This window comes from Convolutriloba macropyga, chromosome 1 (assembly GCF_964194025.1).
Source record: "Convolutriloba macropyga chromosome 1, txConMacr16.3, whole genome shotgun sequence".
NCBI classification, from domain to species: domain Eukaryota; kingdom Metazoa; phylum Xenacoelomorpha; order Acoela; family Convolutidae; genus Convolutriloba; species Convolutriloba macropyga.
This window is the reverse complement of record NC_134468.1, coordinates 36,848,460-36,864,474: the sequence shown is the minus strand read 5'-3', so window position 1 is coordinate 36,864,474 and position 16,015 is coordinate 36,848,460. Positions and strand designations below refer to the sequence as shown.

The following is a 16,015-nucleotide window of genomic DNA, read 5'->3' as shown; positions in this document are numbered from 1 at the left end:
AAGGTTTTATTCGTTTTCTTTTGGTTAAGTAAAAAATTACAAAAGAATCAGCTTGATTGTGCTTAGCTTGAAATTCAAGCTGAACAGTGAATAATATATATTCGGGCGGTTGTGGCGGTTTACGGGGGAAGGGGTGGATTGGCGGGCGGGGGGAGGTGTCGTGGGGAAATGGGGGGGTGGGGTCAAACTCTGTGAAGGACAACCTTGGACATCATAAATTTATGTCTGCTAAACTGTTTCGGCGAATCGCATACTTAGAGGCCAGTGAGCCGTTTTTGAGGATGAAAAGTCAAAAGAGGAAGACGAAGAACCGCTCAAGCGAAAAACTGCATAAAAAATAAAGCAGGACTGATAAAATTGCTAAACTTTGTTTGAGAGCAATTTTACACAATCGCCTGAAGTCAGGCAAATTGCTCTTAAACTATCGGAGCGGCAGCTTTCGGCAGTAGACATCTGGGGCTTAGGGATGCTAGCATTAGGGGCGGGATCTCAGTGGCGACGGTCAAGAGGAGGGGGGGACTGAGGGAGGGAGTGTCAAATTACTACTTTAAAAAGACTTCAGACAAAGATTTTGTCTCCTCAACATTTTCGATGAATCGCATACCCAGACTAGAAAGGCTTTAAGAGAGCTGTTCAGCCATTTAATTCCGTCAGGGCTTTACCAGTTTATCCCGTTTTTGAGGACAAAAACTAAAACGTCAGACGAAAAATCGGTCAAGCGGATAGAAGCATAAAAAGACCGCGGGACTAATGTAATTACTACAAACTTTGTTTGTGAGTAATTAATAACTAAAGAACAACCTAATATAACTTTTGCCTATTTTCTTTTTGCTGAAAAGCAAATGAGCGGGTAACCATTGACAGCTTAAGCTAGCAAATGGAACTTCTTTGCACGTGAATATCAATGAAACCAACTATCGTGAAAGAAACTCAATCATGACAATTTCATTTCCATCAACTAAAAATGGTTGACCACAAGGAGAGCAAAAACTAAATAATTAGATGTAAAAACCATTCTTTTAAAAATTGATCCTCAAGAACGGTCACTATAGAGATAATGGGAGCAGGCATGGTAGCCTGATCTACTAAAACTATTTAACGACTTCTACTGAAAACACAAAACCTATTTCGGAGCAGTTTTGATTTGATTCGTCTTAAACTGCCGCAAATTCAGTTCATCTGGTTATTATTGTTCATGAGAGAACAATTTAAGCCAGGCAAAGCTCAAGAAGCCAAGCGTGAGTAAATAACTAGGAAACTCGAACCGCCCAGGCGAGCAAAAAAAATTTTAGAACAACAACGGTTACGCAAAAAAAAACTCGCATAAAAACGACGCAAAAGATTACAATAATTGGTTCAGACTTCATCTGAGAACATTTAATAATGTTCTCAGATGAAGTCTGAACCAATTATTGTAATCTTTTGCGTTGTTTTTATGCGACGTTTTTGCGTGACCGTTGTTCTAAAATATTCTTTTCCTCGACTGGGCGGTTCGAGTTTTCTAGTTACTTCGAGTTTTCTAGTTACTTTTTCGCTTTTGGTTTCTTGAGTTTCGCATGACTTAAGTTGCTCTCTCTTTAACTATAATAACCAGATAAACTGAATTTAAGCTCGTTCAATACTGAAATCAAATCAAAAGTCCTCCGTAAGAGGTTTTATGTTTTCACTATAAGTCTTTAAATAGTTTTATGAGATCAGGCTAATATGCCGGCTCCCATTATCTCCATAATGACCGTTCTTAAGGATTAATTTTTAAAAGAACAATTTTTACCACTAAATATTTAGTTTTTGCTCTCCTTGTTTCTCAATCATCTTTTGTCGATGGAAATGAATTTGTCATGATTGAGTTTCTTTCATGATAGTTGAGTCCATAAACGACTCCCAAAAATTACAACAATTGGTTCAGACTTTTAGAGAACATTTAATGAAAAACAGTTCGATCAAGCCTATCGGTCAAAAATATAGCCGGCAGATTGCCGGAAAACAGCCGCCGTTTACGCGCTTGATACACATCGGGATTGAAACAGAAAAAGAAAAAAGAAGAGATAAATTGATGGAATTTTCTATTTTTTTCAGCGCCGAAAAGCGCTCTAATTCGGCGTGTAGTTTCAGTTGGATTCTTAAACTATACTTAATTCAACTTCTGAACTGAAAACTAATAAGCTTAAAACCAATGTCAGCTAGCAAACACTCTAATGAACTTTGATAACCTAATTCTCAATGACTGGGATTTACCGGTTAATCCCGTCTCTTTTGAATTTGCTCTTTTGACCTTGACTGTTTTCCCCATCTTGCGCAACTCATTGAGTGAATGGATTTAAAAACCATTCAATTAAAACAGTGAGTGAGTTAAGTCAGAAGTCAAACGTGAAAGTCGTGATTTATGTAAAACGAAAAAGTGATCAAAAGGTAAAGCGAATTAAAAACATGGCCGGAAGAATTCCGGATGCGACTCGAAGCAACAAAACCGTAATTGCAGCTGAAGCCATCACCTTTTGTATAAAACCATTAACTCATTACCTCCCCAGGTTTGATCTAAAAATTGGTGAAATTTAAACCACTGTCACCAAATTACAAGCAAAAAAACTGTGCCACTTGGACGAAAAACGGCTAAAAATGGTTATCTATGTGCCATTCAGTCAAAAACTACTTTTCAAAGTCAAAAAGTCTTTCACTAAACGCAGCGCATGATCAAAAAACTTCTCTCGCTCAGAAAAATTAGTTCACACGGCAATTTTACTCACTTTCGCTATTAGGTCAAAATATCCTCTGAACGAATAGTACTTCCGGTTGAAAAAAACCTTAAGAAAACCAATACTCCTTTTCGAGTCGTAAAAAAAAGGAGAGCGCCGAAATAATAACCGTTTGGGAGGCTGACGGTGGCTATTAATAACGAAGCAATGCCAGCTGCCTAAGAAGTTAAGGATTTTGAGTTATTTTCCCAGCGAAGTGTTCAGAAGTGTACTTAGGCTATGCCAGAAATTTAAAACCCTAATATAAGATCATTTTCAATAATATTAAATCAATTAGTTCAACTCCCATAATTAACCCAACTGGTTACCCATAATAATTTATTTGAAGGAAAACCATTATTTATTTGAAGGAAAAAGGCTGTCTTAGATATGAATTAATTTCCGAACTTTCCCGCCATTAACTTTCAATTAGTGTGGATGACCAAACTTGACCTTAGCTCTTTCAATTGGACTTGAGAGGTGTTCAAGTCACGTGTGACCAAAACTTATTCACTCAAATTCACCTTCAGTTAGAGGGTCTAAACGGTTAAAAAAAACTGTCCCCTCTCACAAAGATTCTATGGCTTCCCAGCAGCTTCGGCGACACAAAAAAAAACAAAGAAACGTTTTTGCAAAAATGTGCTATTTGTGAGATTATATAGGACCGCAAGGTTTGCTTCAGATGAGTATAGACAGCGAGTATTATCACGCTTTTACATAATGCATCGAAATTCACCATTCCTTTAAGCCCGAACACCTTTTACGTCACTTCCCTTCAAGGAAAACAAACAAAGTTTGACGCATTTACAAAACAAATTAGCAAATTAAGAAAGGAAGCCGTTGAGTGGCAGAATTGGAAGCTTTTAGCAACAATGCTGCTGTAATTTGTGCAAAAATTGAATGCAAAATGAAATTTCCAAACAAAAGTTTAAAAGCGTGCATTACGTAATTCAAAATATGTCACTGTGACAGCAATAGTGAAATTTTGCGAAGAGAAAAACATGCAACTAAACTTCAAATTTATGACAAATCAACCCACTAAATCAACTCTGTCGGTCAGTCATTGAAGGGCGGGGAAAACGTTACCCAGATAGGGGCGGGGTTACAATTAGAGAGATAGGATGACAGGGTGGGAATGACTACAGAGTAGAAAAAATGAGGTGGAGTTATATCCTAACTGTTCACTGCGCAGCCCCCTGGGACGCAGACGTGATTAGAGGAAATGGATAATGTCATCCACAAACAATACGCCGTATAATGGATAACGAGGAGAGGGGAAGGGGGAGAAAGGAGGTAAGGGAGGGCGGGGGCTGAGATTAATTGCAATAGAGGAAGCGGCATTACTGTAACAGTTACATCAGTCATCGGGCACATTGTCAATGTTGACAGGTGATCAAAGACCAGGAGGCGGTGCGGTGTGTGAGATGGGAGGGGATTTTCACCAGGATCAGGGTGCAAATTGCAAATAGGCACAAAAACCCAATTAGATGGAGCACCAAATTGAATTAATTTTACAAATGAAGGCCAGGCAGTGAAAAGCAGGAAATGATACACTTCAGTGAACAACAAAAATAAAAAGACACATTTAAAATTATATGCGTGGTTGTTTCGAATAAAAACCATTTAATTGTGAGACTCCGTGCGAGTTGTAGAAGATAAGGTATATTATATAAATTAAAAAGACTGTCAAATATGCACTATGGCAGAAAGTTTAAAACACGACGTGCACGAGAAAGTTTTTAGATAATGAAAATTGCATGCTACCAAGTATTTCCCATCAACGGTTCTGTAGTCATTGTAATAAGTAATATTACCTCGTGACAGATTATAAAAAGCAAAAAGAGTAATTAGCTGTCTGTACAAGCTTAAAAATATATTGTTCCCACTCAAAAATCCAACAGTTTCGGCTGATCTGAAAAAAGCCGCTCCAAAGGATCTTCGGAGCGTAGTGAGTGCATAATATTTGCAACCCCCGACGCAAAAGCCATATTTTCACAATGATTTTCTACGCAGTAGCGTGTTGATTGTTAAATAGGTACAGAAAATAGCCGGCATCGATTCTCATAGCCGCGATTGGGATTGAAAGAATAGTTAAAAAAACAAATACTTTTAAGTGCGAACTATTTTGATTTCATTTTGTTGCTAGACATATTCCAGTTACTTAATGAAAGAATACAGGGGCTACTATACCAATAATCATTACAGAAGATAACGGAGACTTATGAGCACAAACTAAGGGAAAGTGCATCTAAACTTGGGCTTTTTGGGTTTACGACGTTTATTTTGATTTCATTTTTTACTGATTCTGTTCATTTTAGATTGCTTTGCTGAGCAACTGCTTTCTAAAAGCACTGTGAGCACAATAAGTGAACAATGAAACCAGCTAGAGAAGCCATAAAGATTTCACGCACTATGTTGAACAAGCTGTGAACTTAGGTAAAGCGAAACAAACTTTTATTCGATGAGGGAAAAAATAGGATCGCTATAATAGCCGGCCGAGAAGCTGGGGCCAGCTATTAAAAACAAACCGACCAACGTCGGACAAAATGGACTCGAACGACAAGCGGTGCAATTTGATTCAAGGACCTAGGTAAACTGTTGTTTATGGGTGCATAATCATCCACCAAGAGCAGGATTCGAACCCGCAACCTCCAGAGATCACAACAGAAAAATTCAGCACTCAGCTATCGCGCATTTGTGATCTCCTCTGCTACAATCAATTTCCTTTAGCAATAAACTTTGCTTCGGAGTGAGAGCAACGAGATAACTAAAAAATGAAGAAGCGTGAAAAAGTCACTAGAGAAGTAAAGAGTGTTCTAGAAGATAAGCGCAACAAAGGTCAAATAAAAATGTTGAAAAAAAGACGTTTGTTCGAGAGCAATTAAAAAATTACTAGCAAACCGCAAAAGCATCACGAGAAAAAAATGTCGAGGATGGTTGAAAAGAACTTGAGATTAATATCTGGCAACTACCCGGACTCGAACCAATGTCCCTCGTTTAACAGCCATGGGTCTTACTGCTTACCCTACCGATTCGTAGTTTTTGCGCCTGCAACCTTATCCAGCTAGAATTTTTGTTCAACTTTTTGGCTTTGCACTGTAGCATGTTTAAGGAGCGGTAAGAATTGTGCACAAAAAGAGCTTCTACATGGTGGCAGCGCGTCTCAAAACGCATGTACTACGTTAGGCAGCTCGTTGAAGGAAGATAAAGAGCTCGGTCGAGACAGCATTCGAGTTGAAATTAAAACATAGGTAGATTAGAAAAAAATTTTAAAAAGTAAAAAACAGAAAGCAAGACAGAAAGAGACGGTTATGGATAAAAAATAATTAATTTTTGAGTTAAAAAGTAAAAAACAGAAAGCAAAACAGAAAGAGACAGTTATGGATAAAAAATAATTAATTTTTGAGCCAACGATATTGCCGCTAAATTCAGCACCATCTCGACCGCGAAACAATGCCCCTAGATTGACAGCCATAGGTCTTATCCCTCACGCTACTGATGCGTACTGCATTTGTCTATAACCATTCAAAAAAATTTTGGGTCAATGGCTTGCTGGTTTTTGCTATGCGGCATGCCTAAAAAGCGGAAAGGGTTAGGATGTTCAGAATGTGCACATTAGGAAGTTTAAACTGACGGTATAGCGCTACTCAAAACGCATATTTTACGCTAGTCTACACGTTAAAGACTGTTAAAACAAAGATAGGGCGCTGGCAACCATTGCACTCAAATGCCACTTACATTTAATATAGTAAATAAAAAGATAGGACAAAGAAAAAAAATATTTAAAACAAAAACAAAAAATCAATGAGAAAGAAAGCAAGAAAGTAGGAAAAAAAGATAGAAATGGATAATGACCAAAAATTACAATTTTTCGAGTAGAAAACATTCGGGGGCGAATCAATTCGTTCACTCGGGGGCGAACCAATGACCCAAGCATAACAGCCACAGGTTTTATCCCTCAAGCTACCGATGTGTATTTCATTTGTCCATTGCACTTTATATATCAGCAAACTTTTATTCAATAGACTTTTGACTTTCTTGTTTCTGCTTTGCAGCATGCTTAATGAAAGCAAAACATGTGCAGATCAGGAGCTTAAGTATGGCGGTTTAACGCGCTTCAAAATGCGTTTATTACGTTAAGCTCCAAGTTGAAGGACCGTCAAACCGCGCAAAGATAGGAGAACTTTTGACCATTGCGCTCAATTGCGACTTTAATTTAACAGAATAGATAGATAGAAGCAAAAAAAAAATTATAACAAAGAAAGATATAGAATTAGAGAAAAAACGCTAGACATAAAGGAGTGCATGAAAAACAATAATTACAATTTTGGCCCAAGAAAAAAGGAACCTTTTTAAACACCAACACGGGCGCGAACCTGTGCTTCTCGCTTAACACGCAGAAGTTTTTTGCCTTACGCTACTGCTGCAAATTGCTATTGTCTGTTGCACTTTCTGCATCAGCAAATTTTTAGTCAATAGCTTTTTTGGGCTTGTTTAATTTTGCTATACCGCATGCTTAATAGCACAAAACATTTGCAGATTAGGATCCAAAATATGGTGGCATATCGCGTCTCAGAACGCATTTATTACGCTAGGCTCCATGCTTAAGGACCGTTAAAACATGTGAAGATAGGAACGCTGTTAATCATTGCGCTCAAGCGCGACTTACATATAAAGTATTAGATTGTTGCAACAATTTTATGAATATATTGGTTTACTGTACAGAGTCTAAATAAATACATGATTTGAAAAAAAATTAGTAGATCAACAGTATTGCTTTATTAAAACTTGAAAATCAACTTGGAAGAGAGCAGTTGTGGCCAAGTATGCCAGAGCTGCAAAAGTCGATTTCTGTTTGACTACCAATAAACTGATTTGTCTCAATCGACGTTTATGGTTTCGTATAATATCGAAGAGTATACCTTCACAGCAGTTTGAATCGAATATGGAAAACATTAATTCAAGTTGCTATTGATGACATTTCATAAACTTTTGAGCGAAACATAGCTTCGTTACACACACGGAAGTGAGCGCACGTCTGTGCCATACTTTCCCGTACTTTCAAAACCTGGCTCAAAGCCTATTCTATATCGCAACAAAAGTGGTTTGCTGAAAGGTAAATCAGTTGTCAAGATACGAGTTTCCATCAGGACGGCCTTTTCTGCTAACAAATTGTAACATGTAGCTATGGAGACATTGAAAAAAGCAAGTTATCTTGTGGTCCAAAAATAAATTGATGCAGCAATGAATTCTTTTTCGCGAAAACTACCGATAAATCCACTGCCGATATTCTTAACAAAGCTCCTCGTCAGATTTTTACCTATTTGACTTCATCGATTTCTCCATTTAAGGAAATTGTGTCTTTCGAATCAATGATGAACAGATCAAACGCCGTTCGCAATTCGTTTGTCCTACAAAAAACTTCGATATTTCTATTTTAGGTCAAGTGCAAACCCACTTGATGAAAAACACCTTCACTGAAACGCCTATGATGTCTTTGAAGTTGAGCGCTTCTGACGCAGTACACGTTAGAAAGAGCAATTCATTAACGGAATTAATGACTTGTTTTCACTCTTTGAAAACAAAAGCTGATGGCTATTGTAGAGGTCGCTAACCTCTAAAGACAGGCGGCCCTTAAGAAAAGCCATTATTTTAAGATGACAATTGAAAGCAGCAGCCTGACATTCAAATCATCAGGTTGATTGGCTCCTCTTTTGTTGTTGTTGTTGACTTTCTACCATCCCATCAACAAACAACTTTGTATAAAATTTCTCCCTTCACAATTTCATGATTTACTCATATCCTATATATAATTCCTGTCTACCTTATGTATTAACAATATCAGAGCAATCCTACACATACGTGACGTAACATTTCAGCGTGAATGAATATTGAGGGTAAAAATATGGGAAATTAACTCAATCCGCAACAAAACAATGCAGTATCTACTCCCAATGCAATGGCATATTGCTAGTCCTTGTCAAGGCCGTTGACACCACTTCATCAACATATTTCGGATACATCAACACACATTACGTCATATCCGCCGCTTCTTACATAAGGGAACCATGTTTGCATTACGTAATTAAACCGCCTAAGGAAGTTCCACCGTATGCATTTTTGAATTAATACAGAGAGAGAGAGTATTGACTAAATCTGAAAAATATGCTGATTTAAATCAAGTTAGAAAAGTATATCAGTCATTATGACGCAATAATAACGAAAAGCAAACGGCGCAAAACCTAAATCGATCACAACGTCATCAATGAACTTTCTCATTTGAATTGAGAAAAAGCGGAAAAGTATGCGCAAACAATCATTTGAAATGCAGATGGTTTCGATTTTATTGCCGCAAAATCAGAATCAACTCATCTGATGGAACAAAGAAACAGGTCATTAATTATACATCAAAATTTGAATACAAGCACAAGAGAGGGTTTGCGATGTTCCTTCTTTGACGAGGTCGTTTGCCCTAATGACGGCTGCATTATCAATTTTTAATAGCACAACGCTTTCCATATCGAAAGTGGGAAAACAATGAAACCATAAATATATTACTGCTCAAATCAAAATCAATTCTGATTTTCATATTATGTGCATTGCTTTATTTATCGGCGTTATCGAGGGATGTTACGTCAGCAAGAAACTGTTTTTCATTTATGAGGCTTAATGATGGAAACTCCGATGAACCCAAAAAAGTTTTATCGACAATGACCTAATGCTTTAACAGAATATAACCTACTGATACATGGGATGATAACACAATTAATTGAACTAAAACAGACCACTAACACAGGTTAAATTTAAAGTTCATCCCAAAATTAGGATTTCGCTGTCAGCTAATTGCTTTATAGTTAGGAAATAATTGTGTAATTGAGGCGAAAGGCAGACGAGCCATTAGAACCAAACAGCAACGAAGACAATAAAAAACACAAAAAATAGACGAAATTAACCCAGAACAGATTTGAAATGATTACTGAGTTGTTTTGAGAACATGCACATACAATTTATTGATTTCAGGTTTTCATTTATCTAAACAGAGGGTGGTAATACCAAACATAGCCGGTAGATTGCCGGAAAATAACCACCGCCCCCCACCCTCATTTTAACTTTTTAATTTTTAAAATAAATTTGTGCCTGAGTTTTCTTATTAGATGCTCGAACTAATTGCGTCAAAATTGCACGCTAATTTTTGTTGGGGTCTGCAAACAATGAGCTGGTTTAGAAAGCTCATGTGTCAAAAGTTGATAAATCCACAATAATTTTGGCACCTTTTTAGAATTTTTTTGTTATTTTGCATCTTTTTGAGTTCATGTAAACTTCTATTGAGCTCGAAGCTGTGTCCTAGCGTTACTATTAGTAATAAAATTATTGCATTACTTCAGAATAAATTAGCACAAAGAATTTCCATTGAAGTTTTAATTTTGTTTTCCCGGTTAACTCTTTTATTAATGTTTGATGTTTTTGACTGCATCTGCTTGTCTCTTATATATGTCATGGGATTTCTCTTAGAACTCAAGCCTTTTTTGCCAATTGTTTGCTTTTTAATTATAAACCTTGGTATTCAACGCGCTGATACAAAAAAATCTACGATTTAAATGACAATAGTTTTATTGTTCCGATCCATTTTCAGGGGGAGGAACTATATACTTAAATGGGTTTTTTGTCTACTTGTTACCTAGTCTCATTAAACAAAGACTACATGCAACATTATCGGTGTTTGAAGAAGGCACAATTGACCATAATATTGATGGCCAAAATATGGCTTTACGGCTTCGACAGCGTTTTCTAGCAAGTTTTAATTAAATTTTTGTTTGTTGTCTTTTTAGCCGCATAAAAAATGAATAAGGACAGGTCTTAATTCCCTTCTACAGAAGCATTTGTATTCGTAATTCTTTGGGATATTTTACTTGATTTCTAATGGTTTTCATTACATTGAAATTAATTGTTTAAAAGATAAGCGAATTTTTTAATTTTACTGTTTTTGTTCTTTTTGTCTAATTGTTACCAAGCCTTATTATGAACTGATCCCATATATTTGTTGTCCCATATAACTTGGTGAATTACAAGTTTTTTTGGTTGAGTTTCAATTTTATCTGACGGTATCTTGACTTTGTTATTAAGTTTTGTTTTTTAAAACGGACAAAGTTTTTGATGTAATTAATGTTTGTTGTTGTTGTTTGATTTTGCTGTTCGTCTTATCTCGCTTTCTTAATATTAGCATATCTCATCAATCTAGTGCATCCTTTTTTACTCCACGGAGTTATTTGCTTTGGAGGCTATCTTTACACTATTTTTTTTTTGAAAATTCGTTTGAGTTCTTTTGGGTTTCTCTATCTGTTCTCTATTTTTTGGGTTTCTATATTTGGGTTTTTCTATCTGTTCCTTATTTGGTAGACAACTATGCCAAAACTGTGGACGAGTTGGGTCGGAACCTCTTGTGCGGTCGCACATTACCGAGCCTCCTTCTTTTCTCTAAATTTGTAAAACTAATTTAATCTCTTTGGTCGTAATGTTCAATTGGTCTGCTAGTCAATTAACAATTTCATACCTTTATATCTGCAAAACTGTAAACTGATCAAGCTAAATTGCGGTATTCCTGGTTTTCCGCAATTTAAAAAATTAGAAATTGAATTGTATCGGGGCGCGGTCGTTTTTTTTTATCTGTTCACACATTTTGATGTCTGACCTTAAATTGAAGTAATGATTTAGGTCATGTCGGAACAGGAAGCGGAGCAAAGAACCAGCTGTTTTTGCGGAGCGAAACATGACTAAAATTTTTCAACTATACTGAGAAAAAGGTGTTTGAACAAATATTCTCGCTAGCAGCTTTTTTGTTGAAGTGCGTCAATTTGTTTTCTGTTATAGTGTTTTGTGATCGGATTGTTTTATAATAAAATTTCTCAAACTATTCCTTGTCCACTCTATGTCTAATTTCTTGTTTAGTCTGAAGATTTTTTGAATTTTATCCTAGGACTTGCTCTATTATGTTCTTTGTTTCGTCTGACAATCATTTTCGTCTACACAGCAAAGCTGAAAAAGTCAAATTTTCCGAACTAATTCTTCCTCTCGATAGGACATTTGCACACGTGATGTGATATCTCACTCTCTCCATAGCAAGAACTTTTAAGTCATTTGCTTGTTTAGATTGTGATCTTATGTGACTTACCTCACTCAACAAGATGACTTTTGCACTTAAACCGTATGTTTAATTGTAATGAATTTAAGGTCAAAGAAACTCATATGTGTATTGTGTAATAAAAATCCTGAACATACAGTCTAATGGGAAGTTAACAAGCTGTTTTAATTTATCGCTTAAAGTTTATTTTACATAGTTTTAATTGGCGTCGATAACTTTTTCAACTCAATTCTGTATTTGTTTTTATCTGCAATCTACATCTACACACGTAAGTCTATTTCGCAGCTATTCCGACAGTCTTACGGCTATGTTCACTCAATTCCCTGGATTTTATTTCAGGACTTGTCCTGCTATATTTTTTTGCTCAATTTGATTGTTGGTCTAAAGCAGTAAGAGAATAACTTCTTATGTCTTCTTGGTTAGTGTTAAGCTTTGTTTCATCACGGCTTCGCCTCTCAACTTTGCCCGGTACACTAATCAACTCGTACATGCAAAAGTAGTTTTCTAACTATTTCTTAACCTTTAGTAGCATTGAAAGCTGTGACCATACACTACCTGTTGCACTAGTGGGTCAATGAGTCCAATCACAGAGGGATATCGGGTAAGGAGGTCCAAGTACACAGTCTCCACTAACTCATCGCCTGATTTGTACCCACTGCTGATCCACTCGTACTTCTCTTTGTTCTAAACCATATTCCCGTTTCCAATGTATCCGTTTTAAAATTCATCCATAGCATGCTAACGCTTGCGCCACTGAGTCAAATGGCCGATACTCGGCTATAAGAAATCAGCTCAGCCAGTTGGAAGCTTCAGTCAAAAACATAGCCGGCAGATTGCCGGAAAATAGCCGCCATTGATTCCATAAGCATGATTGGGATTGAAAGAATAGAAGATATTGAAAAAAAAATTGTACAAAACATTTTTTAAGTCCAATTTATTTTGATGGCATTTCGTAGTCGAACATAACGTACTTCTGTTTCTTAGAGAGAGAGGCTACAGGGGCTACTATCAATACCAATAAGCAGTAGAGATGGTAACTAAGACTCATAGGAACGACGTTCAAATAGCGGGCATCTAAAATTGGGCTTTATGGGTTTATCCCTTCAATTTTTTATACTGACTCTGTTCATTTTGAATTGTTTTGCTGAGCAACTGATGTTTTAAATCACTTTTAGCAGAATGAGAGAAGAGAGAAACTAGCCTAGAGAAGTCAAAAAGATATCACGCAAAATGTTGAAAAAGCGGCAAAATGATGTAAAGCGAAACATTTTTTTTATTCGACGAAGTAAAAAAAATAGGAGCGCTTTAATAGCCGGCTGAGAAGATGAGGGCGGCTATTAAACAGGAAAAGAAAAAAAGGAGATAGAAATTGACAAAAAATTTTTCCTAAGTTTCAAAGATTGCTTTAAATCAGTGTGCAGTTTCAGTTAGATTTTAAATCAATACTTACTTCAGCCTCTAAACTGAAGGGTATTAAGCTTATTACTAATATCAGCTAACAATCGCTCTAATAAACTTTGATAACCTAATTCAAAAAGACTTAATGAGCGGGCTTAATCGGTTTATCCAGTTTCTTTTGACTGTGCTCTTTTGACATTGACCGCATTCACTGAAATACGTAATTCAATGCTTGAAAGAATTTAAAATCCATTCAGTTGAAACAATGAGTGAAGTAAGTGAATTCAAACGTGAAAATCGTGACAAAAGAAAGTCCTGGCGTAAAATTCGAAGAAATTTCATTGACTAAACCAAAAACTAGACCTAGAACGGATTATCGAGTTAATCGAGAAAACCATTTCTAAAAGCACAGATAAACAAAAAAAAATCAATGTCAAAATGCCGCATATGAACAAAAAACCACCCGTGAGAAACGGAAATTTGGCTTTAACAAAAACTAGGCCTCAAATGAACTCTAAATGGATTGGAAAAACCATTTACAAAAAAAATCCGATCCAAATATAGTAAAACAGTAAAAATCAGAGGTAAATTGCTCCGTGTGAACAAAAAACCACTCGCCAGAAAGCGAATTTTTGTTCAAACACCGTTTTCTCACTCCACTTTAAATTTAGAGCAAAAAATCACGCCGAAAAACCACTCGCTTTTCGCTGCACTTCTTGTTTCGGCGTGACCAAAAACACTACTCCAGTTTGACTTAAACATCGTTAAAATGTGTGAACAGGTCTTTAAATAAAATAGCAGGACAAGTCCTGAAATACAAATCATAGAATTGTGATAAACTATGACCTGACAATCATTCACTCCGCTTCAAAAGGTAAATGAGAGCTGTTAGTAAAAAGACTAAAGTATCAAACAAATAAAATTGGGCTTTATGAGTTTATCCCTTCAATTTTTTATACTGACTCTGTTCATTTTGAATTGTTTTGCTGAGCAACTGATGTTCCAAATCACTTTTAGCAGAATGAGAGAAGAGAGAAACTAGCCTAGAGAAGTCAAAAAGATATCACGCAAAATGTTGAAAAAGCGGCAAAATGATGTAAAGCGAAACATTTTTTTTATTCGACGAAGTAAAAAAAAAATAGGAGCACTTTAATAGCCGGCTGAGAAGATGAGGGCGGCTATTAAACAGGAAAAGAAAAAAGGAGATAGAAATTGAAAAAAAATTTTTCCTAAGTTTCAAAGATTGCTTTAAATCAGTGTGCAGTTTCAGTTAGATTTTAAATCAATACTTACTTCAGCCTCTAAACTGAAGGGTATTAAGCTTATTACTAATAACTCTAAATGGATTGGAAAAACCATTTACAAAAAAAATCCGATCCAAATATAGTAAAACAGTAAAAATCAGAGGTAAATTGCTCCGTGTGGACAAAAAACCACTCGCCAGAAAGCGAATTTTTGTTCAAACACCGTTTTCTCACTCCACTTTAAATTTAGAGCAAAAAGTCACGCCGAAAAACCACTCGCTTTTCGCTGCGAGTGGTTTTTGTGATAAACTATGACCTGACAATCATTCACTCCGCTTCAAAAGGTAAATGAGAGCTGTTAGTAAAAAGACTAAAGTATCAAACAACACAAGAACAAAAAAAAGCAAGACTTAAAATTCAACTTTTTTGGAAAGACAGGATCAACATCAAAAAACAACTGCTATGAACTCAAGCTGCCAAATAAATTCCTCTATTTCCCATTCGCAACCTGTCATTAAATGTCGATTTGTCCTCTCACTAATATTATTAAATGATAAGACAAAAACAACCAAAAACAGCAATTAAACTCGCTGAATTTTTTTGGAAACACAGTATAAAAGTCACATTACGCAACAGCTACTGAGGGATACTATAACATCAATTAATTGAGTCCTCAATGACCACCGTTGAGACCTGTCATCAATAAAATTAAGTGATAAGAGAGCCGTAAGTACAACAAATACTTGCAAAACTAAATAAAGAGACCTGTCAAAAATGAGACTAAGAGTTAAGACAACAAAGTTGAAAAGAAAAACCCGCAGAACTAAAAAAAATCGATTATTATTAAAAGCAAATTGTGTCAAAGTCATAAAAAGCACTAGCTCTAAACAAAAAAGTTCAAATTGATAAAATTAACCCCTATTAGCAGCATCAGTGACCTGTCCAAATGAGATTAAATGATGAGACATCAAAAAGAACAATAAATGCTGACAGAACCCACAAATTCACTCAAAATTTTTGGAGAAAAAGTAGTGTCAAAGTTATGAAAGTCACCAGCTATTACCTCGAACCAATAATTAGGTTCTTTTACGCCTTATTATCAACCAAAGAGACCTGTCATTGATATCATTGATGATACTTAGCGCTAAGACAACAGATAATTTTCAAAATGGGGACAAGGGGCAAAATCTAAAATTCACGTAAATTTTATGACAACAAAAAGCGGCAAAGTCATAAAATGTTTTTGCTGCCCCTTGCTGAATTCAACCAAAGGCAAATAGGCACAATTAAAATACATATGTACCATCTTAAAAGCACTGAAGGAGAGGAAACTCTGAAAACGGAAGTCAAATTGACGCATCAGAAAAAATCCATCAAAAACCGCAAAATGTTCAAACACCGATGTCTCACTCCAGTTTAAACGTAATTTGAAAAAAGTTACGACTTAAAACCTAATCGATTTTTTGCTCCCTTTACTATGTCAGTGTTAACAAAATCACCAC

The 16,015-nt window shown here is 36.1% G+C and overlaps 1 protein-coding gene across 3 annotated transcripts in view; it reads right to left on the bottom strand.

Annotated features, from left to right (window-relative positions):
• The window catches only part of LOC142338343 (enolase 4-like), a 165,007-nt gene that overhangs the window by 83,009 nt on the left and 65,983 nt on the right, over positions 1-16,015 (bottom strand). For all 3 annotated transcript variants that reach the window (XM_075388055.1, XM_075388063.1, XM_075388071.1), the window contains one exon: positions 12,427-12,555. In XM_075388055.1, the coding sequence (XP_075244170.1) occupies positions 12,427-12,555 (129 nt within the window). The remainder of the gene's footprint in view (positions 1-12,426; positions 12,556-16,015) is intronic.